Source organism: Dryobates pubescens, chromosome Z, assembly GCF_014839835.1.
Source record: "Dryobates pubescens isolate bDryPub1 chromosome Z, bDryPub1.pri, whole genome shotgun sequence".
Taxonomy (NCBI): Eukaryota; Metazoa; Chordata; class Aves; order Piciformes; family Picidae; genus Dryobates; species Dryobates pubescens.
In genome coordinates this window covers 77,026,719-77,054,366 of record NC_071657.1, presented here as the reverse complement: position 1 = coordinate 77,054,366, position 27,648 = coordinate 77,026,719, and the positions used below count along the sequence as shown (strand labels likewise).

The following is a 27,648-nucleotide window of genomic DNA, read 5'->3' as shown; positions in this document are numbered from 1 at the left end:
TCTGCCCAACTCTCAGTCTGTCCAAGTCTCTGCATGGCCTCACAGCCTTCAGGTGTCTCAGCCAAACCTCTCAGTTTGGTGTCATCATGCCATTTGCAAATGGAGACTTCTGGTTGGGTTTTGGTTGTGGTTGTTGGGTTGGGTGGGGTTTTTTTTGTTTGTTTTGGTTTGGTTTTCCCCCCTCTCTTTCACTGTACAAAACTGAACATTTATATGTGTGATATTTATATGTACTTCACCTTTTGTCACTTTTGATGAGGCTAGTCTTATTTTCACTAGTGCTGAGCTACGAGGATGGGAGAACATATGCCTCTCCATATGCATGTTACAACACTTCTCAGTGCATTTATTGGTGCTAGCTTCATGGCTGTAGGGAATGTCTGCTGTATTTTATTTTTCCTCCAAGTGAGTCACACCATTGTACATTTCAATTTGCAAGAGGCTGGAAGAGCCAAGAACTGGTGTATATTACAACATGATAACTTCCCATCTGGTCAATGACAGACAAGTTTTATTTCAACTGAGATTATTCCCCAAAATGGCATTTATTTAAAAAAAAAAAAAAAACCTTTAAAATATTACCTTTCACCAATCTTAACTGACCAAACCTGTCCCATTTCTTATAGTTGGAAGGCAATGAGTTACCTTATTAGCTATGACAATGTGGCATTCAGGGGAGAAAAGAAAATTAAGGTGGCCTGTGCATTTTAACTGATTTAGTGAAGTTTTGACTTTGCTGACAGCCACAGCTGAGGATACAGCTAATTGTTTTAATTTAAACTTTAATTACCCTCTACTAATTAGTTCTCAACATGTGTTATAGCTTATATATGTGTGTATAACTAAACTTGAACTGACAGAAATTAAGATAATACTATTAAGAACTCAGAGCCCTAATGCTGAGAGCTTAAGTGCAATATGTGTTATAAATGTGAAAAACTTAACTTTGGCTGAAAGTTCTACCAAGATTTAAAAGCATATTTTTGATAAATACTATGCTTGTATATATAGTTTTTGTTATAAATACTGTATTTGTATATATTTTTTGATAAATACTGTTAGAATCTACTATGTAATTGTTAGGCAGGTACTCAGCCTGGAGAAAAGAAGGCTCCAGGGGGACATTACAGCTGCCTTCCAGTGCCTGAAGGGATTCTACAGGAAGGCTGCAGAGAGACTTTTCCTGAGGGTGCCTAGAGACAGGACAAGGGGGAATGGTTTGAAGCTGAGGCAGAGCAGGGTTAGACTGGAGCTGAGGAAGAAGTTCTTCAGTGTGAGGCTGGTGAGACTCTGGCACAGGCTGCCCAGGGAGGCTGTGGATGCCTCTTCCCTGTGGGTGTTCAGATCCAGGCTGGTTGAGGTCTTGAGCAGCCAAGTGTAGTGGAGAAGTGTCCTTGCCCATGGTGGGGAGATTGGAGTAGGTGATCTCTGAGGTCCCTTCCAACCTGAGCCATTCTAGGATTATCAACAATAATATAAAATGTACCAGAGGTAAATCAGAAATCTATACATAAGTTTTCAGGCTGATCAGCTCACAGATATTTACTGTAGTGTTGAAAGTAAAAGTAAAGACCTGCTGGGAAATGGGATTTTGGAAGCTAGATTTCCTAGAATCATGGAATCATAGAATAGAATCATTTCGGTTGTAAAAGAGCTTTAAGATCATTCAGTCCAACCAAACCATGTCCCTAAGCACATCTTTGAAACACCTGCAGGGATGGGGATTCAGCCACCTCCCTAGGGAGCCTGTTGCAGTACTTGAGAGCCCTTTCAGGGAAGTTTCTTCTCATGTCCAACCTAAACCTCCCCTGGTACAACTTGAGGCCATTTCCTCAGTTACTTCAAGGTTGCCCTGCAAGATGCAAGGCATGATACATTTCTGCTAGCTGAAGCATTACATACACATGAGTGTTTAAACTAGAGGAGGGTATCAGCTAGCATTTCCATTTCCAGGTTTGAACTGGGTATATTGTCAACAGAGCAGCCTTGGCTCAACAGCACAGCTTGTGTTCAGTGATCTCTGCTGTTTCTGATGCATTCACAAAAGCTGAGTTGGGAGTCTGATGGCTGTAGGAGCATGCAGCATAGCAGAGAAGTTCCTCATTAGAAGATCCACATGAACTCCTTTTAGTTCTGCCCCACTAGTAATGGGTAGGTGGCACAGACAGAATATGTGCTGTCAGTCGTATCACGGAATCACAGAACGGTTGGGGTTGGAAAAGACCTTAAAGATCATCCAGTTCCAATCCCCTGCCATGGGCAGGGACACCTCCCACCAGCCCAGGTTGCTCAAGGCCTCATCCAACCTAGCCTTGAACATATCCAGGGAGGAGGCAGCCACAGCCTCCCTTGGGCAGCCTGTGCCAGTATCTCCCCACCCTCACTCTCAACAATTTCTTCCTCATCTCCACTCTCAGTCTCCCCTCTTCCAGCTCAAAGCTGTTGTCCCTGGTCCTGGCACTCCCAGTCCTTGTCCAAAGTCCCTACTCAGCTCTCCTGTGGCCCCCTTCACGTACTGGATGGCTTCTCTAAGGTCTCCCTGGAGCCTTTTCTTCTCCAGGCTGAGCAGCTCCAACTCTCCCAGCCTGTCCCCACAAGAGAGATTCTCCAGCCCTCTGAACAGGTTGGTGTTGACTGTAGCACTCTTGAGTGTGGCCATGCAGCCAGTTCCTCATGCAGCTAGAGGCCACCCCTCAAATCCATGCTTTTCCAGTTTGGTGACAAGAGTGTCATATGGGACAGTGTCACACACTTTACACAAGTCCAGGTAGATGGCATCTGTTGCTTTTCCCTTATGCACTGATGCTTATCTATCATAAAAGGCCACCAAGTTGTCAGGCAGGATTTTGCCCTTGGTGAAGCCATATAAATGCTTCTCTGGACTGGCAGTAAGTGTAATCTGGTGATGAAGAAGGCTTTAACTGATGCTGAAGGTGTTTGTTGTGTGCTGCTGGCAGATGATGTTTACACCTGCACAGCTACTTCATTGGTGCATGTGTAGTTTTTTACACCCATCCATGTAAAACGTATGGGCATAAAAGCTTGCCAAGGCAATGCATCAACTTTGAGTGTTATCAACTCTTGCTGTATAAACTGGGAGCCAACATGAATGAAATACAATGGCTACCTGGTTAGGAAAGCCAAAGCAGAATTTGGATTGAATCTAGCCAGGGAGGTTAAAGGGAACACTCAGAATTTATACAGGTATATTAATGGCCAGAAGAAGACTAGGGAAGGTGTGGGCCCCCTCAGAAAGGAAACTGGTGAAATGGTCACAAGTGATGTGCAAAAGGCTGAGGTACTCAGTAACTTCTTTACTTCAGTCTTCACTGCAAGAGCCTTCAGCCACACTCCTGGTGTCATGGAAGACAATGCCAGGGACGGGGAGGAAGAACTGCCCATTGTAAGTGAAGATCAGGTTCGTGATCACCTGAAGAACCTGAAAGTGTTCAGGTCCATGGGACCTGACGGGATACACCCACGGGTACTGAGAGAACTGGCAGATGAGGTTGCTAAACCCCTCTCTATTCTATTCCAAAAGTCATGGCAGCCTGGGGAAGTCCCCACAGAATGGAAAAGGGGAAACATTACCCCTGTTTTCAAAAAGGGTAAGAAGGAGGAACCAGGGAGCTACAGGCCAGTCAGTCTCACTTCTGTGCCTGGAAAGATCATGGAGCAGATCCTCCTGGAGGCTGAGTCCAGAGGAAGCCCTGCAATATTTTTTTGTTCAGAAACTTAAACTTTTGCAACACATGGGAACCACAAAGAGCAAACAAACTGCAGTCTCCTTAAAAGCTAATGAATTGGTAACATGCTTACTCAGTTCTTCTAGCTGGCAAAGCAATTACTCAACCAGCCTAATATTTCAGGTGCATTTTTCTGGACCTGTAAGAACTGGTCAGCCCCACGTGGAATCTTGCAGCCCCTTTGGGCATTCCCTCTGTTTGTTAATTAAGAGTTTCATATACTTCATCAAGGACACTTCAGAGCTCTTACTAAACAATTAATGTAATAGGGAACTAAAGAATAATAGCCTTAAATTTATTCAAGCACACAGACCTAAAGGAAAAAAAAACCACAACACACACACATAAAAAACCACCCCACAAATCTTTTTGCCTGGTAGAACAAGGCAAACATGGCTCCATGAAAGAGATAAGTGAGGTTGCTTTGTATCAGTTCTAACTTGGCAGACTACCAAATGTTAATTTGCTTTTAGCTAGTTGAGATTAAATGTAATTCCTTCCCTGAGCTGCCTTAAAGTAAGCAAGCATGAAAGCGTTTGCAGAGTAATCTGGGAGGAATTGACATTTAAGGGAGTTAGCATTACATCTGCACTTTAAGGATATTAATTTCATAGATAAATTAACTACATTATTCTGTCTTTATCTTACATTTTTGAAAGGACTCCATCAGCCAGAGAAATGGCAGCCCAGGGTCAACTGAAACTGCTCCTATCCCAGCCCTGCTGTAATCTGAACCTGCTCTTGGAAACTTTGCTGCTTCATGATTGCCTCATGGTGAAAATCCTGCTGAGAGGTTCAAGTAAGTATTTATGCTGTCAGCCCACAAATCCATTTTTAACTACTTCAGTACTGAAGCAAAGCTGCTGACCATATTTTTTGGGTGGGGGGGGGAGGTATCAGTAGCCACCCAGTTATCAGCAGGGCACCTCTGGATGAGTAAAAATAAAGAGAAATCATTGCCTTTTTTTGCCCTCCCCCCCCCCCCCCGCCTTTTTTTTTTCTGTTAATGAGAACATTTTGCAGTCAGTCTGAGTGTTCATAGTCTCAAGGCAGACTACAACTTGATAAAATTGGCTGTAAAGAAGTCAAAATAAGTTTGAACTTTACAGAGCTTTGATACCACCCCTGTTTTGCAGAGGTTTTTAGAAGTATGGATTACTAGTCTGAAAGATCACTTCCAAAATTATGTTTGCATGGGGAAAAGCTTCTTAGGGGCATTCCAGGAGCACAATTTTATGCTTCTTTGTGATAATACTCTTGCTAATGGCGCTGTGAAGGTAGAACAAATAGCAGAATGGCTCTACAATGTTTTCTTTTCATTCTGCTAATGCTGTGTTTGAAGCAACAAACTTTATCACATCTTTCCTTTTCATAGCTTCCAAATCAAATGATCAGATTGGTGAGAGGCAAATGTTGTGATCACCTGTTTGACATAATCTTGTTGTGATCACTGAATCATGGAATTGTTTGAGTTGGAAAAGACCTTTAACAAGTCCAACCTTAAAATCAACACCACCACAGCCATTAAACCGTGTTCCCAAGTGCCATGGCAGAAGTTTCTGGAACACCTCCAGGGATGGGGACTGCACCACCTCCCTGGGTAGCCTGTGCCAATGCCTGACCACTCTTGCAGCAAAGAAATTGTTCCTCCTATCCAAACTAAACCTCCCCTGGCACAATTTCAACTCATTTCCTCTCCTCTCCTCACCTGAGACTAGGGAGAAGGGACCAACCCCCATCTGACTGCAACCTCCTCTCAAGGAGCTGAAGTGAGCCACGAGGTCTCCTGTCATCCTCCCTTCTCCAGACTAAACACCCCCAGCTTCCTCAGCTGCTCCTCCCCAGCCCTGTTCTCCAGACCTTTCACCAGCTTTGTTGCCCTTCACTGGACATTTCCCAGCCCCTTAATGTCCTTCTTGGAGCAAGGGCCCCGAAACTGAACCCACAACTCAAGGTGTGTCAACACCACTACAGGGGCACAATCATTTTCCTGGTCCTGCTGGCCACACTGTTGCTGATCCAGACCAAGGTGCTGGTGGCCTTCTTGGCACACTGCTAGCTCATGTTCTGCTGCTGTCAGCCTACACCCCCAGGTCATTTTCTGCCAGGCACTTTTCCAGCCACTCTACCCCATGCCTGGAGCACTGATGAGGTTGTTGTGACCCAAGTGCAGAACCTGCCACATGGCTTTGTTAGACTTCATCTCACTGGCCTCAGCCCATCAATATGGCATGACCAGTTCCCTTTGCAGAGCCTCCCAAACCTCAAGCAGATCAGTGAGACTCTCTTTGTATCTTTCTTTAGCAAGGGAATTCTCCCTGCTTTCCAAAGACCATTAGGTCCACATAATATTAGACATAACATAATTTAGCTCTGTCATCTAAGGAGGTCTGGCATTTCTCAGGGGTACCACATTGCTTCCTCTTCTGTCATGCATCTTACAGAGTAGAGCTGCACTCATCCACTTGCCTATTCAAATACCTCTCACCTTTCACAAAAGACTGACAAATGTTTGATCAGGAACATATCCTCACCCACGTGTTATCCCCTGTGGAGTTTTACTAGATGCTCTGGAATTATCGCAGGTATTAAAGTGGCAGAATGTATTAATCTATTGACTGACCACCCTCTTGAGCTTCAGGGAAATGGATGCTACTTTGAGTCAGAAAATCTGCTATTTACACAGACTTTATTAATGTAATTACAGGACTGGTGTGAATAAACTTGCAGTTTAGATAAAGATTAAACCAGCCATGATCTGTATCATCTGTATCTTCTAAATCAAATTCAGTAGGATGAATTATCTAATGATAAAACAATTGCATTCTTTATTCCTTCTCCTATGCAGCAGCTTTCTGATGCTATACAGCTAATTATTTTATTATTATGGTTGCTGGGGTATTATTATTATTTGCTATTGTTGTTAGAATAGAATAGAATAGAATAGAATAGAATAGAATAGAATAGAATGAACCAGGTTGGAAAAGACCTTTGAGATCTAGTCCAACCTATCACTCACACCATCTAATCAACTAAACCATGGCACCAAGTGCCACATCCAGTCTCTTCCTAAACACCTCCAGTGATGTTGACTCCACCATCACCCTGGGCAGCACATTCCAATGGCCAGTCTCTCTTTCTGTGAAGAACTTCTTCCTAACATCCAGCCTAAATCTTCCCTGGTGCAGCTTGAGACTGTGTCCTCTTGTTCTGGTGCTCGTTGCCTGGGAGAAGAGACCAACCCCCACCTGGCTACAACCTCCCTTCAGGTAGTTGTAGAGAGCAATGAGGTCTCCCCTGAGCCTCCTCTTCTCCAGGCTAAGCAACCCCAGCTCCCTCAGCCTCTCCTCATAGGGCTGTGCTCCAAAGCCCTCCCCAGCTTCGTTGCCCTTCTCTGGACACGTTCCAGCAACTCAACATCCTTCCTAAACTGAGGGGCCCAGGACTGGACACAGGACTCAAGGTGTGGCCTAACCAGTGCTGAGTACAGGGGCACAATGACCTCCCTGCTCCTGCTGGCCACACTGTTCCTGATGCAGGCCAGGATGCCATTGGCCCTCCTGGTAGCCTGGGCACACTGCAGGCTCATGTTCAGCCTACCATCGACCAGCACCCCCAGGTCCCTCTCTGCCTGGCTGTTCTCCAGCCACTCTGACCCCAGCCTGTAGCTCTGCATGGGGTTGTTGTGGCCAGTGTGTGGAACCTGGCACTTCGATGTGTTGAATCTCATGCCCTTGGACTCTGCCCATCTGCCCAGCCTGTCAAGGTTCCTCTGCAGAGCACTTTGACCCTCTAACAGATCAACACCTGCCCCCATATTGGTGTCAGCTGCAAATTTACTAATGATGGACTCAATTGTTGTCATTGTTATTACATTATTATTGTTGTTGTGATGATGATGGTGGTAGTGATGATGATGTTATAAGCTCTTAGGCATTGGTAGAAGGACTATGAAGCTATACCTTAGCAGTGACAATTTGGGGTTCTTCTGCTGAGTAGGATAAAAGGCTTAGAGAGTCATGTACTCATCAATACTGAAAGTTTTCTATGTAATGAGGTGCATGAAAACAGATAAAAAGCTAGTATAACTTAGGTTTACAGTGGTCTGCTATAATGACAACAAAACTCTCTGATATTACTGGAGAGTATCAGAATTTTATGAACAGGAAAAGCCCTTTTTGGATTTTGTTCTATTTTATGCTCAGACTTTCACTTTACCTTTCTATAAAGAGTTGCTTATATGCAGATGGTTTTATGTAATTATAACAGCTTTTTGGGTGTTGGAATAGAAAATAATTATAAAGGTTGGAAAATACCCCAAGATCACCAAGTCCAACCCTTAACCCAGCCCTGCCAAACCCACCACTAAACCACGTCCACCAAAGACCTACAAGGTCTTTGAACATTTTGGGCAGCCTGTTCCAGGGCTTAACTTTTCAGTAAAGAATTTTTTTTCTGATGTCCAACCTAAGACTCCCATGGTGCAAATCAAGACTGTCATCCTTCTACTTCTTACCTAGGAAAAGAGGTAACCAACCCCACCTGACTCCAAGCTCCTTTCAGGGAGCTGTAGAGAGCAATGAGATCTCCCCACAGTCCCCTCATCTCCAGACTAACCAACTCCAGTTCCCTCAGCCACTCCTCACCAGCCCTGCTCTCCAGGCCCTTCACCAGCTTTGTTGCCCTGTACTCAATGCAGTCCCTTCATATCCTTCTTGGAGCAAGGGGCCCAGAACAGAATCCAGTGGAGTGCCTGCCCCTGGAGATCATAGAATTACAGAATGTTACCGGTTGGAAGGGACCTCCAGAGATCATCCAGTCCAACCCTGCTGCCAAAGCAGAATCATCCAGACTAGTCTGCACAGGAAGTCATCCAGGCAGGTTTTGAAAGTCTCCAGAGAAGGAGACCCCACAGCCTCTCTGGGCAGCCTGCTCCAGGCCTCCGTCATCCTCGCTGTAAAGAAATTTCTCCTCATATTGAGGTGAAGCCTTCTCTGTTCAAGCTTGTAGCCATTGGTACTTGTTACTGCACACCACTAAAAAGAGGTTGGCCTCCTCCACTTGACATCTACCCCTCAGATATGGATAGACATTGCTTAGATCCCTCTCAGCCTTCTCTTCTCCAGACTAAACAGCCTCAGGGCTCTCAGTCTCTCTCCACAGAGGAGATGCTCAAGTCCCCTAATCATCCTTGTGGCTCACCCTTGCACTCTCCCAGCAGGTCTCTGTCTCTTTTGAACTGGGGAGCCCAAAATTGGACTCAGTATTGCAGGTGTGGTCTCACCAGGGCAGAGCAGAGGCAGAGAATAACCTCCCTAGCCCTGCTGGCCACACATTTCTTGATACACCCCAGGATGCCATTGACTGTCATGGCCACAAGGGCACTTTGCTGTCCCATGCACAACTTGTCTCCCCAGATGTTCAAGAATCTTGTGGGTATGGCCCCTGGGGACATTTTTTAATGGCCATAGTGATGTTGGGTTGGTTGTTGGACTTGGTGATCTTAGAGGTCCTTTCCTACCGAACAATTCCCTGATTCTATGGCTCTATAAGTAACTTGTGTGTACTGAGTTGCTTACAGTGTAATATTAAACCAGAATTGTTTTCTGTAAGTCAAATATTCAGAAAATGTCTTCTAAAACAAGTTCTTGAGTGAGTCCTGGGTCTAGGGCCTTTGCTGTGCCTATGCAGAGAGAAGTAATGAAGGTAGCTGGCACTGTGTTAATTTTCTGACAAAACAAACTGTTTTGCAAACTTCCTGGAGGGAATTGTTTAGCAAAGATGCGTTATCACCCGTGGATATGAAAGAGAAATGGATTATTTTGACAAGCCACAAGTAATGGAGGGATAAAGAAAGTGATGCTTGCATAATATGAGTTATTGAATCCAGCAGATGCTGATATGGAAAGGGTGAAAGTGAACTCTCAGAGTTTCTGCTAGACTTGCTATAAATGCACAGCATGCCATCAGAACAGTATGTAACTTCTCACTTGAGAGTCTTTATTTCCAGGAACCAGGAGTTGTTCTTCACATAATAAAGAAAAAAAATAATAAAAGGATTTTCTTGAATAAAGGTGGCCCAGCACAGGATTAATACCAAAGGGAACTTTGACACCTCACCATTTACCAATAGTATGGAATCAAAGAACGGTTTGGATTGGAAAGAGCGTTTAAAGCTCATCCAGTCCAACCCCACTGCAGCCAGCAAGGATGTCTGCAACTACAGCAGGCTGCTCACAACCCCACACAACCTAACCTGGAATGGTTCTGAGCATGGGGCATCTCCCACCTCTCTAGACAACCTGGGTCAGGGTCTCACCATCCTCAGTGTCAAAAATGTCTCCCCTCTCTCTAGTCTGAATCTCCTTCTTTTAGTTTCCAACCCTCACCCCTTGTGCTGTCCCTGCAGTCTAATGACCCAAAGCCAACCATTGAAGTTACACTGAAATAATTACATTTGGACAAACAAATAGGAAAGAAAGAGGTGCCTGAGAACTCATCAAGGCACATGCAAGGCCTTCAATCAGTCTTTGGGCCTCATGCATGCTTTTGTTTAAGAAGAAGAGACGCTAGCACCAAATTAAGAGAACAAGCAATACATTCCTTAAAATATATATAATGAATCCCTGAGACTCCAGTTACAGAGGTTTAATTTCATTTTCCACACACAGCTTTGAAGCAAATACTGGCATGGCAAGATAAAGGTGGGGAGAGCTGCATTAACAGCAGGACGAGGGCACTGGCAGCCTCACCTCATGTTTTTGGCTTCCACAATGCGTACCTGAGAGATCAATGGACAGGGGGTGTTGTGTAGCCTGTACAGTCAAACCCAGATGATATCCTGGTCCCAAGGAGAACTTCAAAATAACTACTGATAGTAACATTTGCAAATATGCTGTGATAAGTTCCTGGCTGCAGATCTGAAATTGGACCTGAGGAAATGTGAGTCGCATGAGAAAGAAGTAATTTACCTTGCATGCAGAAGCAAAGGGAAGGTTTCCACTGAGAAAATAAAACTCTATGGAGCAGTATCAGGCAGCTCCCCAGACACCAGTAGATATGAAGAGCTTTCTAAGTCTGTGCTTTTATAAACCATATTTCTGGCAAGAGAAGTTACTTGAGGATATATTTTTAGAAAAGGAAGATATATGGTTTCCCCTCCCCCCACCCAGTTCTTTGTGAAGCAGCTGTTTAACAGCCACAATGTAAAATGTGGCATTTGAGAGTAAATTTTAAGCCTTAAATAAATTATAATTTAATTCAGTTAATTGTATTTTAATCATTTAGAGGTGGATAGCATTGGAGGGGGAGGTATGGGGGTTTGTACATTACCCTAAAAGAACAGCAAGATGTGGTAACTTTACCCAACTGAGCTCACTTAGGAGTCAGACTGAAATTTAGTGAGAGTGGTGAGTTAATGCCAAAGAAAAAGTACATTTTTTAACTAATTTACCATCTTCATTAAAATTCTGGCATTGGATAAATCTTTACTACAATTTAAATCTTTTCTTTCAAGTACTTGTATGTCATTATTTTTTGCACATCCTTGTAACAATAAATAATCCTGAGACACAGTCTGCCAGGCCACTGGAAAAGCTAGAAGCCATGCTAGTCCCATGGTTCAACCACACACAGAATCTTCAGGATATGCAGTCCTGGAGGTTTTTTTGGACAAAATTTAGAGGTTAACCTACAACACTGTCCTCAACAGGAGAGCAAACTGGGTCTCCCAAATAAGTTTCCCAAACTGGGAGGCTTGGTTAAGACACCTGAAGGCTGTGCAGCTATTCATCGAGACTTGGACAGACTGAGAGCTGGGCAGAGAGCAACCTAATGAGGCTCAACAAGGATGAGTGAAGAGTCCTGCAGCTGGGGAGGGAGAATAAACTACAGCAGTACAGAATCACAGAATCAGAATCACAGAAACATTTATGTTGGAAAAGAACTCAGGATCTCCAAGTCCAAATGCTGACCTAACTCTGCAAGGGTCACTCTTAAACCATATTCCCAAGCACCACATCCAAACCACCTTGAAATACCTCCAGGCTTGGAGACTCCACCACCTCCTGGCCAAGCTGTCAGCCCATGGCTTGGATGGGAGCACACTGCTTTGGGTTAGGAACTGGCTGGAGGGCCGAGCCCAGAGAGTGGTGGTGAATGGTGCCACATCCAGCTGGTAGCCAGTCACTAGTGGTGTGCCCCAAGGATCAGTGCTGGGCCCCGTGCTCTTTAACATCTTTATTGATGATCTGGATGAGGGCATCGAGTCCATCATCAGTAAATTTGCTGACGACACCAAGCTGGGCGCAGGAGTTGATCTGCTGGAGGGTAGAGAGGCTCTGCAGAGGGACCTTGACAGGCTGGACAGATGGGCAGAGTCCAAGGGCATGAGATTGAACACATCCAAGTGCCGGGTTCTGCACATTTGCCACAACAACCCCATGCAGAGCTACAGGCTGGGGTCAGAGTGGCTGGAGAACAGCCAGGCAGAGAGGGACCTGGGGGTGCTGGTCGATGGTAGGCTGAACATGAGCCTGCAGTGTGCCCAGGCTACCAGGAGGGCCAATGGCATCCTGGCCTGCATCAGGAACAGTGTGGCCAGCAGGAGCAGGGAGGTCATTCTGCCCCTGTACACTGCACTGGTTAGGCCACACCTTGAGTCCGGTGTCCGTTTCTGGGCCCCTCAGTTTAGGAAGGATGTTGACTTGCTGGGACGAGTCCAGAGAAGGGCAACAAAGTTGGTGAGGGGTTTGGAGCACAAGTCCTATGAGGAGAGACTGAGGAAGCTGGGGTTGCTTAGCCTGGAGAAGAGGAGACTCAGGGGTGACCTTATTGCTCTCTACAACTACCTGAAGGGAGGTTGTAGAGAGACGGATGTTGGTCTCTTCTCCCAGGCAGCCAGTACCAGAACAAGAGGACACAGTCTCAGGCTGTGCCAGGGGAGGTTTAGGCTGGATGTTAGGAAGAAGTTCTACGCAGAGAGAGTGATTGCCCTTTGGAGTGGGCTGCCTGGGGAGGTGGTGGAGTCACCATCACTGGAGGTGTTCAGGAGGAGACTTGATGGGGTGCTTGGTGCCATGGTTTAGTTGATTGGGAGGTGCTGGATGATAGGTTGGATGTGACGATCTTGAAGGTCTCTTCCAACCTGGTCTATTCTATTCTATTCTATTCTATTCTATTCTATTCTATTCTACTCACCTCTCTGGGCAGCACATTGCAATGCCTGACCACTCTTGCTGGGAAAAAATGTTTCCTAATATCCAGTCTAATCCTATGCAGCTGTAGCTTTAGGCTTTCTCTCTTGTTCTGTCAGTAGTTACCTGTGAGAAGAGAGCAGCACCACCCTCTCTGCAATGTCCTTTCAGGTAGTTGTTCATTGTGATGTTAGGAGGGGATCTGCTGGAGAGCAGCCCTGTGGAGAAGGACCTGGGAATGCTGGTGGGCAGGAGTTCTGCATGGGACAGCAATGTGCCCTGGTGGCTAAGAAGGCCAATGGGATCAGGGGGGGCATTCAGAGGAGTGTGTCCAGCAGATTCAGGGAGGTTCTCCTCCCCCTCTACTCTGCCCCAGTGAGACCTCACCTGGAATATTGCATCCAGTTCTGGACTCCCCAGTTCAGGAGGGACAGGGACCTGCTGGAGAGAGTCCAAGGGAGGGCTGCAAGGATGTTTTATGATACATGGAATCATAAAACTGAAGAATTACTTAGAATAGAATAGAATGGAATAGGATAGGATAGAATAGAATAGAATAGAATAGAATAGAATAGAATAGAATAGAATAGAATAGAATAGAATAGAATAGAATAGAATAGAATAGAATAGAATAGACCAGGTTGGAAGAGACCTTCAAGATCATCGCATCCAACCCATCAACCAATCCAACCCACCTAAACAACTAAGCCATGGTACTTGGTACTTGGTTTGGAAGAGACCTTGCAAAGTCATCCAGTCCAACCCCCCTGCCCCCCTCCACTCAGCAGGGACATCCCCAACTAGAGCAGGTTGTTCAGAGTCCCTAACTACCTGACCTGCAATGGTTCCAGCCATGGGGCATCTCCCACCTCTCTGGGCACCTGGGCCAGGCTCTCCCCACCCTCAGTGTCAAACATTTCTCCCTTCTCTCCATACTGAATCTCCCTCTTTTAGTTCAAACCATCACCCCTTGTCCTGTCACAGCAGGCCCTGCTCAAAAGTCTTTCTTACAGGCCCCTTTAAGTACTCAAAGGCTGCCAGAAGATCTCCCTGGAGCCTTCTCTTCTCCAGACTGAACACCTCCAACTCTCCCAGCCTGGCCTCACAGCAGAGGGCTTCCAGCTTTTTAAAGCCTTAGCCATTTCTGGTAGGAACGTCTTGCTACGGTAGACTGAAATCATGAGGGTAATCCGCTCAGTATCAATTCCAGTCCATTCACAGATTGCTCTGGGTTAGAAGGCACCTTCCAAGGGCATCTTGTCCACCCCATCCTGCACTCAGAAGGGACACCTCCAACTAGCTCAGGGTGCCCAGGGCCACATCAAGTCTGACCGTGGGTATCTCTGGGGATGGGGCCTCGAGTTAATGTGGCTGTAAGACTAAATTCATTATTACTTCATCAGATTTTGGCTATCAGAATCCCACAGTTTCATCATCCTGTCCCATACAAGCAGTGCTGGAGGTGTTCTGATAGAAATGAACTTTCTGTGTGACATGAGTAAGAAGGATTTCACAGAAGCTGTTAACCCACAGGTTCATTAATGGAAGCTGCTTCTCAGTTGAAAATAAAACATTTAGGAATTAAAAAAAAAACTCTAAGGGAGTGGAATGACATTAGAATACTATGGGATTGGTGATGTACAAATATATAGGTACAAAAGTGATAGAATAGAATAGAATAGAATAGAATAGAATAGAATAGAATAGAATAGAATAGAATAGAATAGAATAGAATTAACCAGGTTGGAAAAGACCTTTGAGATCATCGAGTCCAACCTATCATCCATCACTATGTAATCAACTAAACCATGGCACCAAGCTCCCCATCCAGTCTCTTCCTAAACACCTCCAGTGATGGTGACTCCACCACCTCCCTGGGCAGCCCATTCCAATGGCCAATCTCTCTTTCTGTGAAGAGCTTCTTCCTAACATCCAGCCTAAACCTCCCCTGGCACAGCTTGAGATTTGCTGATATTTGCTGATATGATTTGCAGATCATGTGGAGTTTGTTAAATCTCCTTTTTTTCTATGTATGGAGAATTTTATTTGTCAAAAATTTAGGATTCATTGAATTCACAAGTAGCAGATAATGTAGGATATTATTATTATTTTTATTATGGAGACTTGATAGGGTGCTTGGTTGCATGATTTAGTTGATTGGGTGGTGTTGGATGATAGGTTGGACACGGTGAACTTGAAGGTCTCTTCCAACCTGGTCTATTCTATTCTATTCTATTCTATTCTATTCTATTCTATTCTATTCTATTCTATTCTATTCTATGCTAATTCTTCTTCTTCTTATTATTATTATTATTACTACTGCTACCAGTAGTGTCCCTGCCCTTGTCAAGGGGTTGGAACTAGATGATCCTTAAGGTCCTTTCCAACCCTAACAATTCTATGATTCTATGATCTGCCATTCACAGTAATTTTAAAAATTGTTATTTTTGTAATTATTATTATCATCATTATCATTGTTACTATTGTTTTACCAAACTGAAGTGGGTGAGGTTAAGATCTGCATTTCATTCAGGACAGAAGCAACCTAACATTGCTCTTATTTTAATTAAAGCCTCAAATAATAAAGTTTGAAAAAATTAAGCCATAATCAAAGTTACAACAGATTCTAGCTGTCAAAATTGACTGGAGAATGATTGCACTGGAGGGCAGGAACTCTGTGAAAGACAAATAAAATGGTCTACAGAACACAGGGAGAAAAAGAATAGGGGGGAAAAAAGCCAATGGTAGAAGCAGCACTGAGAATACAGTGTGAGGAAGCAAGTAGTGCAGGCTGCCTGCTGAAAATCTGGATTCTGTAAACAGATAAAATACAACTATTTTGTGTTCTTTATGTCCTCATCAGCTGCTGCGATTTGAACTATAAAGAAAGCAGAAGTTTTATGCTCTCTGCAAATAAAATAACTGTGTCAGAAATAAGTTTCCCCCGTCTTCAGTTTCTCATCCTGAGTGAAACAGCATGTATAAATTTGAATTTTGACTACCTCTTCTGGTCAAAAAGGAAAAGCAGGATAACTGTTTATAGCTTGCCTGCTTTGTAAGGATTCACTAGGGAAGGAGAAGTCTGCAGAGTCAATAACAGAAGATTTTCTCCAGTCAGTAAGATTCATTTCATGGCTAAACCAGCAGTAGATAAGAGCTGGATGAGTGTGATAATGTCAGCAAGTTACTGGGAGGTATTTCTATCAGTAAGAAAGAAATATGGATAAATTACTCTTGTAAGTCTGCCTCTCTGAAGAACTGTTTTTAAAATACATGGTGCTATCCCAAGAGGTTAAGTGCATTATTTTGTCATAGGAAGAGTGATTCATTGTGACTGGTTAGGGCATAGCTGTTATTCACTAGGTCCCATAAAGATATTTATTAGTAATTTACATATATTTAATGTACTTTGGCATCCTCTGTGCATATGGAACATTGTGCTGTATGGAAATAGCTAATTTCTGTACAGGAAACAACAGGTTTCCTGTGACAGGTACCTATGATAAATACACAGCCAAATTGATGTATGGACCTAAGTCCTTCTCAAATTCATAGAATCACAGAATGGTTTAGGCTGGAAGGGACCTCCAAAGGTCATCCAGTCTAACTCCCTGCATTCAGCAAGGATATCCCCAACTAGATCAGGCTGCCCAGAGCCCTGTTGAGCCTCCCCTTGAGTATCTCCAGGGATGGGGGGATCAACCACCTCCCTGGGCAACCTATTCCCAGTCTTCCACCACCCTCATAGTAAAGAACTTGTACCTAATATCCAGTCTAAATCTGCGCTGCTCTAGTTTGAAGCCATTGTCCCTTGTCCTGTCATTGAAGGCCTTTGCAAGCAGTCCCCCTCAGTTCCTTTTGGAGCCCCCTTCAGGTACTGGCAGGCTGCTCTAAGATCTTCCCAGAGCCTTCTCTTCCCCAGGCTGAACAGCCCCATCTTCCTCAGCCTGTTCTTGTTGCAGAAGTGCTCTAATCCCCTCATCATTTTTGTGGCCCTCCTCTGAACCCACTCCATCCAGGTCAAAAGAATCTCCTTTGAGCTACCTATAGGAGCTGTAGATTCCCTTCACAGATTAGCTTTTGATCTACAAAGAGTGGGGAAAAAAACCAGAAATATAAAAAGGGAAGCATCAGTGGGCAATAAGTATGATGTGTATCATATAAATACTGTTCTTATGTGATGATTAACAAGAAGGCTGCACCAGAGTTCAAACTAAGATGAATATTTAATGTTATGACAGGTGAGCTAATAAATGTTAAAGAAAAATTCTAAGGCAAGAGAAATCTACATATCTTTCTGCAGACTCCTAATTCATAATATTTAACCAGCCTTAGCGATCAGCTAGCTAAACCTTTCAACCAGCTGACATGATCCTTTAAGGTCCCTTCCACCCTGTACTTGTGCTTCTGTGATCCGTGGCTGTTGATCAGTCAGAAAGCTCATTTCAAACTGAGCTGTGAAAGGTCAGGGATTCTTTCAACAAGGGCAACCTCATGTAAAACAAGAAAAAGCTGATGGGAGCTTATGTATCTTGTCATGCTGTGCTTCAGAATGGCTTCCCAGTCAGTTTAAGAAGATTTCTACTTAAAAGCACAAGACTACTATTAAATGCATCGGGTTGGAAGGCACCCTTGAAGGGATTCTTGTCTAACCCTCCTGCAGTGGGGACATTGAATCATAGAATTGTGAGGGTTGGAAGGGACCTCAGGGATTATCCAGATCCAACTCCCCTGCCTTGGGCAGGGACACCTCACACTAGGTCAGGTTGCTCAGAGCCACATCCAGCCTGGCCTTAAAAACTTCCAGGGCTCTCTACCTAGATCAGGTTGCTAAGGGCCACATCAAGCCTGACCTTGAATTTCTCCAGGGATGGGGCCTCAGCCACATGCATTACACACCAGTCATAAGGAGATAAATGCATAAGCCCCTGCAGAAGGTTTACACTTGTTTCCTCTTATGTATATTGGTAGCACAAAGTTGGTTAGAAAAGTCATTAGCAAGTTGTGACTCAAACCGTCCACGTGGCACAATCAGAATTTAAACTTAATTTCAGGTCATAAGCCCATTTACACAAAGCATTTCTTTCCATCAAAATTAAGACAGTTTACAGCATTTAAAATCTGTGAAACCCTCCTCCAAATTTGATTAAATTAACCTAAAAAAATACTTAGAGTAATATAATCAAACTTCAATTCAAATTTTCATCTCACAATTTGAATTCCTCTGGGTTTTCCTTTTTTGAACTGCTTTTTCTATTCCCTTGGTTCTATTAAGGTCTCACATTGACCTTAGCAAACACTATCCAGACTGAGTGTGAGTTAGATTGTAGGAGTTTAGTTTTCCAACATGCTCAAGTTGTTCAGAGCTGAGCGAAAAGCAGCAGGTTTTCCACTGTGGTGGATCTGAAGGCTCTCTGAACCATGAGAAGTTCAAGAGAGACAAGGAACTACTGGAGAGAGCCCAACAGAGGCTACAGTGATGCTGAAGGGCCTGGAGCATCTCTGTGAGGAGCAAAGGCTGAGAGCCCTGGGGCTGTTGAACCTGGAGCAGAGCAGCCCCAGAGGGGATCTGAGCAATGCTCAGCAAGAGCTAAAGGAGCTGTGGGGAGCAAGAGGCTGGGGCCAGACTCTTGTCAGTGGTGGCCAAGGATAGGACAAGAGGCACAAACTAGAGCCCAGGAGGTTCTACCTGAACAGAAGGAGAAGATTCTTTAGCTTCTGGAGGCCTGGAGCAGGCTGCCCAGAGAGGCTGTGGAATCTCCTTCTCTGGACACATTCCAGCCGCCCCTGGCCATTGTGATCCTGGGCAAGCTGCTGTGGGTGCCCTGCTTTAGCTGGGGGTTGGATTGGATGATCTCCAAAGGTCCCTTCCAACCCCCAACCTGCTGGCACTCTTAAAAACACAGCCTAGAAATAGTCAACCCCGTCTTTCTCCTGCACAGGCTGCTGAAGTTAAAAACAGCCAAACTGTCATAAAACAATGACACTTTCAAGTATAATTTTATCTGAATCAGTTTTACAGAAGCTTTAAGTTTTGCAAACTGCAAATTAAAGTTAAAAGTGATTAATTTTGTCTGTTTCTGGTCATTTGTTATGGCTGTTAATCTCAGAAGCATATTCCACAGACATGTGGGACATCAAAGCCTTTAACATTATCACAAGTCAAAGCCATTGAGTAGCTTTGGATCCAAGAGGTTTAAATACATCATTAGGTTTGGAGCCCTCAATACAGGAAGGACATGGAGATGATGGAGTGGGTCCAGAGGAGGGCCACAAAAGTGATCAGGGGGTTGGAGCACCTCTGCTACAAGGACAGGCTGAGGGAGCTGGGGGTGTTCAGCTGGGAGAAGAGAAGGCTCCAGGGAGACTGGATAGCAGTCTGACAATACCTGAAGGGGACTCTCGGAAAGGTGGAGAGACTGTTTACAGAGGCCTGCAGGGACAGGATGAGGGACAATGGCTTCAAACTAGAGCAGAGCAGATTTAGATTGGATATTAGGAACAAGTTCTTTACTATGAGGGTGGTGGAACACTGGAATAGGTTGCCCAGGGAGGTGATTGATGCCCCTTCCCTGGAGATATTCAAGGTGAGGCTCAACAACATCTAGTTGGGGATGTCCCTGCTGACTGCAAGGAGGTTGGACTGGATGACCTTTGAAGGTCCCTTCTGGCCGAGACCATTCCAACCCTGACTGATTCTATGGTTCCAGGATTAGCTTTCAGCTGGGAGAATGTTTTATCAGGATTAAGAAAACCATTTATAAATACATGTCATGTAAGCTGTTGCCACACAACTCTACAAAAATCATTATTGGTCTTAGTAAAGTTAAGTATCTACCATAGCTGGGCTGACACTTTGTTTTGTGGAACTAATTTCTTCTCAGTTTAATCTTATGCTGAAAAACAAAGGCAGTCAGTTTTGGGAAGTATGAAGCTGATACTTTATTTTATTTTAAGTAACCAAATAGAGTTCCATTCTTTCACAGAATCATAGAATTGTTTTGGTTGGGAAAGACCTCTAAAATCAACCCAGCACCACCATGACCACTAAACCATGTACCCAGGTGCCATGTCCACACATTTCTTGAACACCTCCTGGGATGGTGACTCCACCACCTTCCCTGGGCAGCCTGTGCAAATGCCTGACCACTCTTGCAGCAAAGAAACTGTTCCTGACACCCAGTCTAAACCTCACGTGGGTAATGAATACAAGAGGAGTTGAACAGCAGTAACCTTATGACTGTGATTCTACAGAAGTAGTACAACTTATTTCTGATTAATATTTACTAACTAATCAAATTCCAATTATATGCTGAGAGTGTTTTGAATGAAATAGGAATATTCCATAGTTTGTAAACATGCTTGAGTCCTTTGTTTTAATGGCTATGTATAATTCTGGAAGACAGTCAAATGTCATTATGCAGAGGAAGATCAAATTTCAGTATCTGTAAGTACTATTATTATTATTATTATTATTATTATTATTATTATTATTATTATTATTATATAAAATACTATGCAGCCTGCAGTTTGTTTTGATTGCTACGATCTATTACTGTGAGCTTGAATTACTCAGAAATTATTATGACTGTGTTTTCATTTATTTTGAAGGAAATGCAGTATGGAATCGTGATGAACAAAGTTCTCTCTTAGAACAAATGAATCACAAAGAGCCTACTCTGGTTGAAACAATCTTCACAGTGTTGTCTCACTGCACTTTATCACCCAAGTCTCTTGGCATTGCTTTCGAGACCTACATGGAAGAAGAGAAGTTGTGGGGCTGCTTATACAATATGACAGGTATTTAATTTATTAATAACTGTTTAAAATCCTGATGTTAAACCTTGTCAGCTGTGAGATGTGTAGAGCGTATTGGTTTTACCTTAATAAATCATATTATATGGTAGTAGTTTGCTTCAAAACCATAGTCTAATTGAAGTGGCAATTTTGGGGCAATCAGGTCATGGTAGGAGTGGTGAAAGGTCTGAAGAAAGCAGAGGTGAGAGTGGTGTGGTCAGCCAGGACCCTTGATTTCCTTAAGTGTCTTACCATCAGACAGGCAGTAGATCATTTCTGTAGCTCTCTACCAACACAGGCTCTAAAAGAAAATATTAAAGGAGAGTAGAAAAAGGAAGGTCTCCTAATGAGGGACAGGAATTCTGGTGGGCGTATATCCCCTGCTGCCAGCAGTCAGAAAGGATCCCATTTTTGCATGGAGAGGGAGAACTGACCTCAAAATTACAGCAACTAATGCTGCCCCAGCAGTATTCAACCAGGAAAGAGCTGATATTTGTAAAAGTCATCTTGCAGGTGATGGCTGAAATGGTGGAAATCTTAAAAGGAAACAGAGGAAGACAATTGGGGATTTTAAGAGGGGAAACAGAATTCCAAATATCCAATAGATATCTGTCTTGGTTTAGTGCAAGACAGATTCGCTCTTTCACCTCTTTGAAAAGGAGCAAAAGAAAAATGCTTCACACAGAGGACTGAAGAGTTGGAAAGTTTAAATGGAAAGGCTGTTCACAACTATATACAACAGTACAAAGCATATGAAATACACCAAAATCCATAAGCGGGGCTTAACACGGGAGCTCATTAAGCCACAGCCTCACACAAGCCTCCCTTTAAACCAGGCTACAAACACAAGCCTTCATGCCTCCCCCTACCAAGCCTCTCTACCTTCCATGCCACACCATTGTGACACAGCAAAAATTCAACTTGGCAGCTCCAGGCCCCAATTAGGCAGCTCCAGGACTAATTGGCAGCATTGCCAAAGCCAAACTCCAGGCCTCACTCCCCCACCAAGAAGATAACATCCTGCACGTCCTTCCAGGAGCAGAGAGGGAAGGAAAAAGGAAAGAAAGCTGATTCTACAGCCAGTTTTGTAGGGATGCAGGACTTATGGGCATGAAATATATCCTCCAGTCTACCTCCTGGACACTCTGGCCACCCTCTGGAGGTCTTCAGCTTTGTGGTTTCATAAAGGCACCTTGCCTCAAACTGCCACAATGTCAATATCAAACAGATATGTCAAAATGGAGATATCAAAATAGAATATGGTGGTAAAAGTGCTTAGGTATTCCTCAGAGGAAAATAGGATTTCATGAACTAGAAGTCTAAAGTATAAGAGAAAGAAAAAACATGCATAAATATTGCATGAAAGCTTCCAGAAGGCCATGAGGAGAAGAATTAAAACTTAGATCAGCAAAATATACTGAGAAACGGAAGTATGAGCAAAGGACCTAACGTAGTCAGAAGTCATCTCTGATATGTTGTGCAGCACCATGCCTGGGAACTGCTGTTCCACAGCAGTGGGGAAACTGCAATTCTTTGTGGTATTGAGGATTTGGAGAAGAATGATACTTGTTCTGTTTCAATGACTGTGTTTAGGATGGTCTGTTTTCAACATGCAGTCTCTAATAACATGTTATGCCTCTGTGGGTGACTATTATTTGTATGCATCCTTGTTTCCCAAACCCTTTTTTTTACCTTACCTGTCCTTTAGTATAACAGTTTGCATATCTAAAACATGTGACTTCGTTAATACTATCAGGATACAGAAGCAGAAAAAAACCCCAGGTATATCTGTTTGCCTCACTGATGTCTAACCATTAATTCAAAGTAGTCTATATAAAAAAAATACATCAGTCAGCTTAAATTTTCTGAAACATAATGATGGAAAAATCAGGATAAAGAAAGGAAAACATAACAACATCAACAACAATAAGTTCTTTAAAAAGGACATTGAACACTTGAACGTGTCCCGAGAAGGGCAACGAGGCTGGGGAGAGGCCTTGAGCACAGCCTTGTGAGGAGAGGCTGAGGGAGCTGGGATTGTTTAGCCTGGAGAAGAGGAGGCTCAGGGGAGACCTTATTGCCCTCTACAACTTCCTGAAAGGTGGTTGTAGCCAGGAGGCAGTTGGTCTCTTCTCCCAGGCAACCAGCACCAGAACAAGGGGACACAGTCTCAAGCTGCACCAGGGGAGGTTTAGGCTCAAGGTAAGGAGAAAGTTCTTCACTGAGAGAGTCATTTATCATTGGACTGTGCTGCCCAGGGAGGTGATGGAGTCACCATCTCTGGAGATATTAAAGAGAGGATTGGATGTGGCACTTGGTGCCATGGTTTAGTCATGAGGTCTGTGGTGACAGGTTGGACTCAATGATCTTTGAGGTCTCTTCCAACCTTGGATGATTATTATTATTATTATTATTATTATTATTATTATTATTATTATTATTATTATTGTTGTTGTTGTTGTTGTTGTTGTTAACTTTTTATTATTACTGTTATTGTTGTTATTTGATATTGTTATTTACTATTTATTTATTTACCTATGGGGAGACCTTAGAGCAGCCTTCCATACCCAAAGGGGTTACAGGAGAGCTGGGGAGAGACTTTGGACATGGGCTGGGAGTGACAGGACAAGGGGCAAAGGCTTTGAGTTGGAAGAGGGGAGATTGAGGCTGGAGATAAGGAAATTCTTGAGAGTGAGGGTAGGAAGACACTGGAACAGGTTGTCCAGGGAGGCTGTGGCTGCCTCCTCCCTGGAGGTGTTCATGGCCGGGTTGGATGAGGCCTTGAGCTGGTGGGAAGTGTCCCTGCCCATGGCAGGAGGTTGGAACTGGATGATATTTGAGGTCCCTTCCAACCCAAATCGTTCCATGATTCTGTTCTTATTATCATCATGATGATCATCATTATTATAATTATCAATGGTTGTTGCTGATAATACTGATATGGATGTTCCCACTACTATATTAAGACGATAGGAGATACTCCCTTGTTTAAACTCTTTCTTTATTTTGTGGCAGGTCAATAGTTCTAATAAGTTGCTATGAATTGTAATGTTTTTACTTTACTTTCCATAAGAATTCTGAAACCCTTCCTTCTGAAACAGATTTGCACAAATGACTACACTCACTGAATATTTAATAATTCTCTCTTCTGAAGTTTCCAGTTGTGGTGAGCCGGAGCCAGAGGTTATCAGATGCTTGAAGTTGACTTTGATTAATTCAGTCAAGGGTATCATCAAGCAGATAATTTCTTTGATGCATTCATGGGAGGCAACAGAAAACTATGGAACCTACCAGCACAAGCAAATAGTGTCTGAAAGTTTACTGAAAACAGTTCCTAAGGAATGGAATTACACTCCTCGGGAGATGAAGAGAAAAGAATCTGGAAAATGTGGGTGAAATGTATACTGTTTTATTAACTGGTCCTAAAAACTTGGTACCCTTTTTTAATGAATATATATATAGCAAAACTGAATGGCTGTAATTCATGAGCACTGCAGTTTGACAATGAACAAAACCAAGCATCCTGTGTTTTATTTAGACTACTTGGTGTTAAAATTCAGTGCCTTTTTCTTGAGGCTTACACCCATACACAAAGAAGCTTTTTAGCATAATCAGTATTGTAGTACTGATATAATAGTACTAAAAATGTACTTAGCATCTGGCAGTAGTAAGGTGGGATTCAAGGCAGAATAAAGCATAATGTCTATGCTCTTGTCATCATGGCTGTAACCAGTTCTTCTCCTAGTTATCATCCTTCCAGTCAGGACTGTTTAAATTTATATACACAGTGTTGTCTGAAATGATAATGAACTTATTAAACCCAACTTTGCAACAGCAATTTATGTTTGAATAGCACTGAAACTGGTATGGAAATTGCTGCTTCTTGGCTGTTGAAACACTTACTGAAGAAAGAGAAATAATGTATGTAATAGATGTTGTGAAGGGGATTGGATCTGAAGATTATTCCTAGTGTATAATTTATAGATTAGATTCATAGATTCATAGAATGGTTTGGGTTGGAATGGATCTTGAAGATCATCCAGTTCCAACTGCCCTGCCATGGGCAGAGACAGCTTCCACTAGACTAGGTTGCTCAAAGCCTCATCCAGGCTGGCCTTCAACACCTCCAGGGAGGGGTCTCAAGTAGAATTAACATAGACGTGGCATTTGATCAGCTCATTTTGGCAGCTGATACTCAGCCTGATCTCAATGTGGACAGTTTGAACTCCCTAGAATAAGAAAATGAAATCTCCATTTGCCCAGACCCATGTGGTGGTGTGCAGGAACCTCCTGAGGTGAGCTGTAGTGGAAGTCTGGCATGTTTGGGATTCACAGCCTACAGGTCCCCATCATTTAAAAAAAAAAGCTAACTTCTGGAAACATTTCACCATAAATATATTGCCATTAAAGTGTCAACTTATTCTTTTCCATACAGTCATATATTCAGGCATGAAATTCTGGGTAGGCGGCTTTTGGGCAAGCCAGGGTGGGCAGCAATCTATTCTTCCTTTCCATCTACTATTCATCATTTTGACTGAGGCATATGGATATAGCAGTATAATTACTGCACACTCACTCACTTTAATCTAGAGCTTGTGTGGCTATTTTAAGCTATTCCTGAGCCTGAACTGATAACAGTGAGAGGTGAAGCTCAGGCTTAGTGGACAAATTAAATTGGCTGTGTGACACTTAGAACAGATCTGGCTTTTTGTTTGTTTGTTTGTCTTATTTACAGGTGCAATGAGTCAAGGATTTCTTGGTTGGTTGTGGTTTCATTTTAATGTATTTTAAGATCTTGGCTCTCTTTTGTGGATCAGTTTGGTGTATGTTTTCCTGCTACCTATGTCTAACATATCTAAGTTAACAGCTCCGTGGAGAGGGACTTTGAAGTTCTGGGGCCAGGAATGTGCAAGAAGGCCAATGGTCTTCTGGGGTGCATCAAGAAGAGTGTAGCCAGCAAGTAAAAGAGATTCTCTTCCCTCTCTATTCTGCCCTGGTGAGGCTACATCTGGAGTCTTGGGTCCCATTCTGGTTCCACTCTAATCCTGAAGACAACTTTTTTGTACCATTCAGAATACCTGGGTGATGTCTTTTCCCATTTATTCTGTAGTAACTGTGCACAGCAGGACTAATTGTTAAGAGAGTCACAGTCTGAATTCTAAATTTTCTAGGTTCTCTGTTTTTAATTCATGTTATTTATTTAGATTTTGTGGGATTTATGTGGAGGAGGCACAATAGAAGTCAAGCTACAGTGTTGAGTACTTAAGCTTTTCACCCATTTCCAGTACAAAAGAAAGTTAGAAATTATCATACAACATTCAGAAGCATGCTGTGATAGAACTGGAATGTTAATGTTAATCATATCTTCTTTTCTTTCTTTCCTTATTTTTTTTTTTTTAAGGCTTCACAAGGCTTGCAGCTCAGGCAGTATCTATTGTAATCAGCAAGTTACCTACAGTGATTGCATGTTTGCCTCCCCCAATTAAGTACTTCTTTTTTCTGGCTGAGAGAAAAATGTCAAGAAACTTTGCTGAATTGAAGAAAGCTGGTCTGCTTGTCTGGAACTTGATTGTAATTATATGTCGGATATTTGAGGATGGAAATACTGCAGAACTTTTAACAGGTGCAACACTTGACAGGTGGAGCAAAGAAAAGCTCAGTTTAGTTCGTGTGTGCTTGGAGAGCATCATGGGAAAGCAGAAGAGCGGTCCTAAGCAAGTGACCCAGAAGGTTATACAAAGCATTGAACAGCAAAGACCAAACTGGATTGAAAGCCAGTTGCTGAAGGCAAGGAAGTTGAGCACAGACTGGTAAGAAAGTAGTATTTGTTCACATGTTTGTTGTTTGTCTTTCATTTTACTGGATTATTTTCATGCTTAGGTCTGTTGTTCAGCTTTAAAAATGCCAGTTGAACAGCTGATCTTACAAGAAACAGATTAGTTCGTAATATTGATGGAGAATAAATCTTATGGAGAGCGACTGAAAGAGCTGGGGTTGTGTAGTCTGGAAAAGAGGAGACTGAGGGGAGACCTCATTTCTGTCTGCAACTGTCTGAAGGGAATTTGTGGAGAGGCTGGTGCTGGTGATAGAACAAGAAGGAATGGCCTCAAGCTACTAATGGGCAGATTTAGAATGGACATTAGGAAACATTTTTTCCCAGCAAGAGTGGTCAGGCATTGGAATGTGCTGTCCAGGGAGGTGCTGAAGTCACCAACCCTAGATGTGTTTAAAGGTGGTTTGCATGTGGTGCCTGGGGATATAGTTTAGAGGTGAACCTCATAGAGTAGGGTTATAGGTTGGACTTGGTGATCCTGAGAGTCTGTACCAAGCTGAATGTTTCTGTGATTCTGTGACCCAGCTTAATTGCACTGCTGAAACAGTAAACAATGGTTCTTCCATTGGAACTGTGTCTTCATAGCACTTAGAGATTTCATATTTTCATGATGATTCCAAAATCTGGACAGTTTAGTTGGTGTATCACCCAGGATGTGGACAGGTGCACTGAATAGAAGGCACCACAATCTATCTATAAATTTATTTTGCTGAAGTGATTAAATTAAGAGGAACTATGGAAAGCTTTCAGTGTTCATCTGTGAGTAAGCAGAGGGACCTTGACAGGCTGGACAGAAGGGCAGAGTCCAAGGGCATGAGATTTAACACATCTAACTGCTAGGTTCTACACTTTGGCCGCAACAACCCCATGCAGAGCTACAGGCTGGGGTCAGAGTGTCTGGAGAGCGACCAGGCAGAGAGGGACCTGGGGGTACTGGTAGATAGTAGGGTGAACATGAGCCAGCAGTGTGCCCAGGTGTCCAAGAAGGCCGATGGCATCCTGGCCTGCATCAGGAATAGTGTGGCGAGCAGGAGCAGAGAGGTCATTCTGCCCCTGTACACTGCACTGGTTAGGCCAC

The 27,648-nt window shown here is 43.4% G+C and overlaps 1 protein-coding gene across 1 annotated transcript in view; it reads left to right on the top strand.

Annotated features, from left to right (window-relative positions):
- The window catches only part of KIAA0825 (KIAA0825 ortholog), a 347,912-nt gene that overhangs the window by 131,872 nt on the left and 188,392 nt on the right, over window positions 1–27,648 (top strand). The window contains exons 13-16 of the mRNA XM_054177960.1: window positions 4,406–4,545; window positions 20,552–20,740; window positions 23,892–24,125; window positions 26,139–26,547. Of these exons, the coding sequence (XP_054033935.1) occupies window positions 4,406–4,545; window positions 20,552–20,740; window positions 23,892–24,125; window positions 26,139–26,547 (972 nt within the window). The remainder of the gene's footprint in view (window positions 1–4,405; window positions 4,546–20,551; window positions 20,741–23,891; window positions 24,126–26,138; window positions 26,548–27,648) is intronic.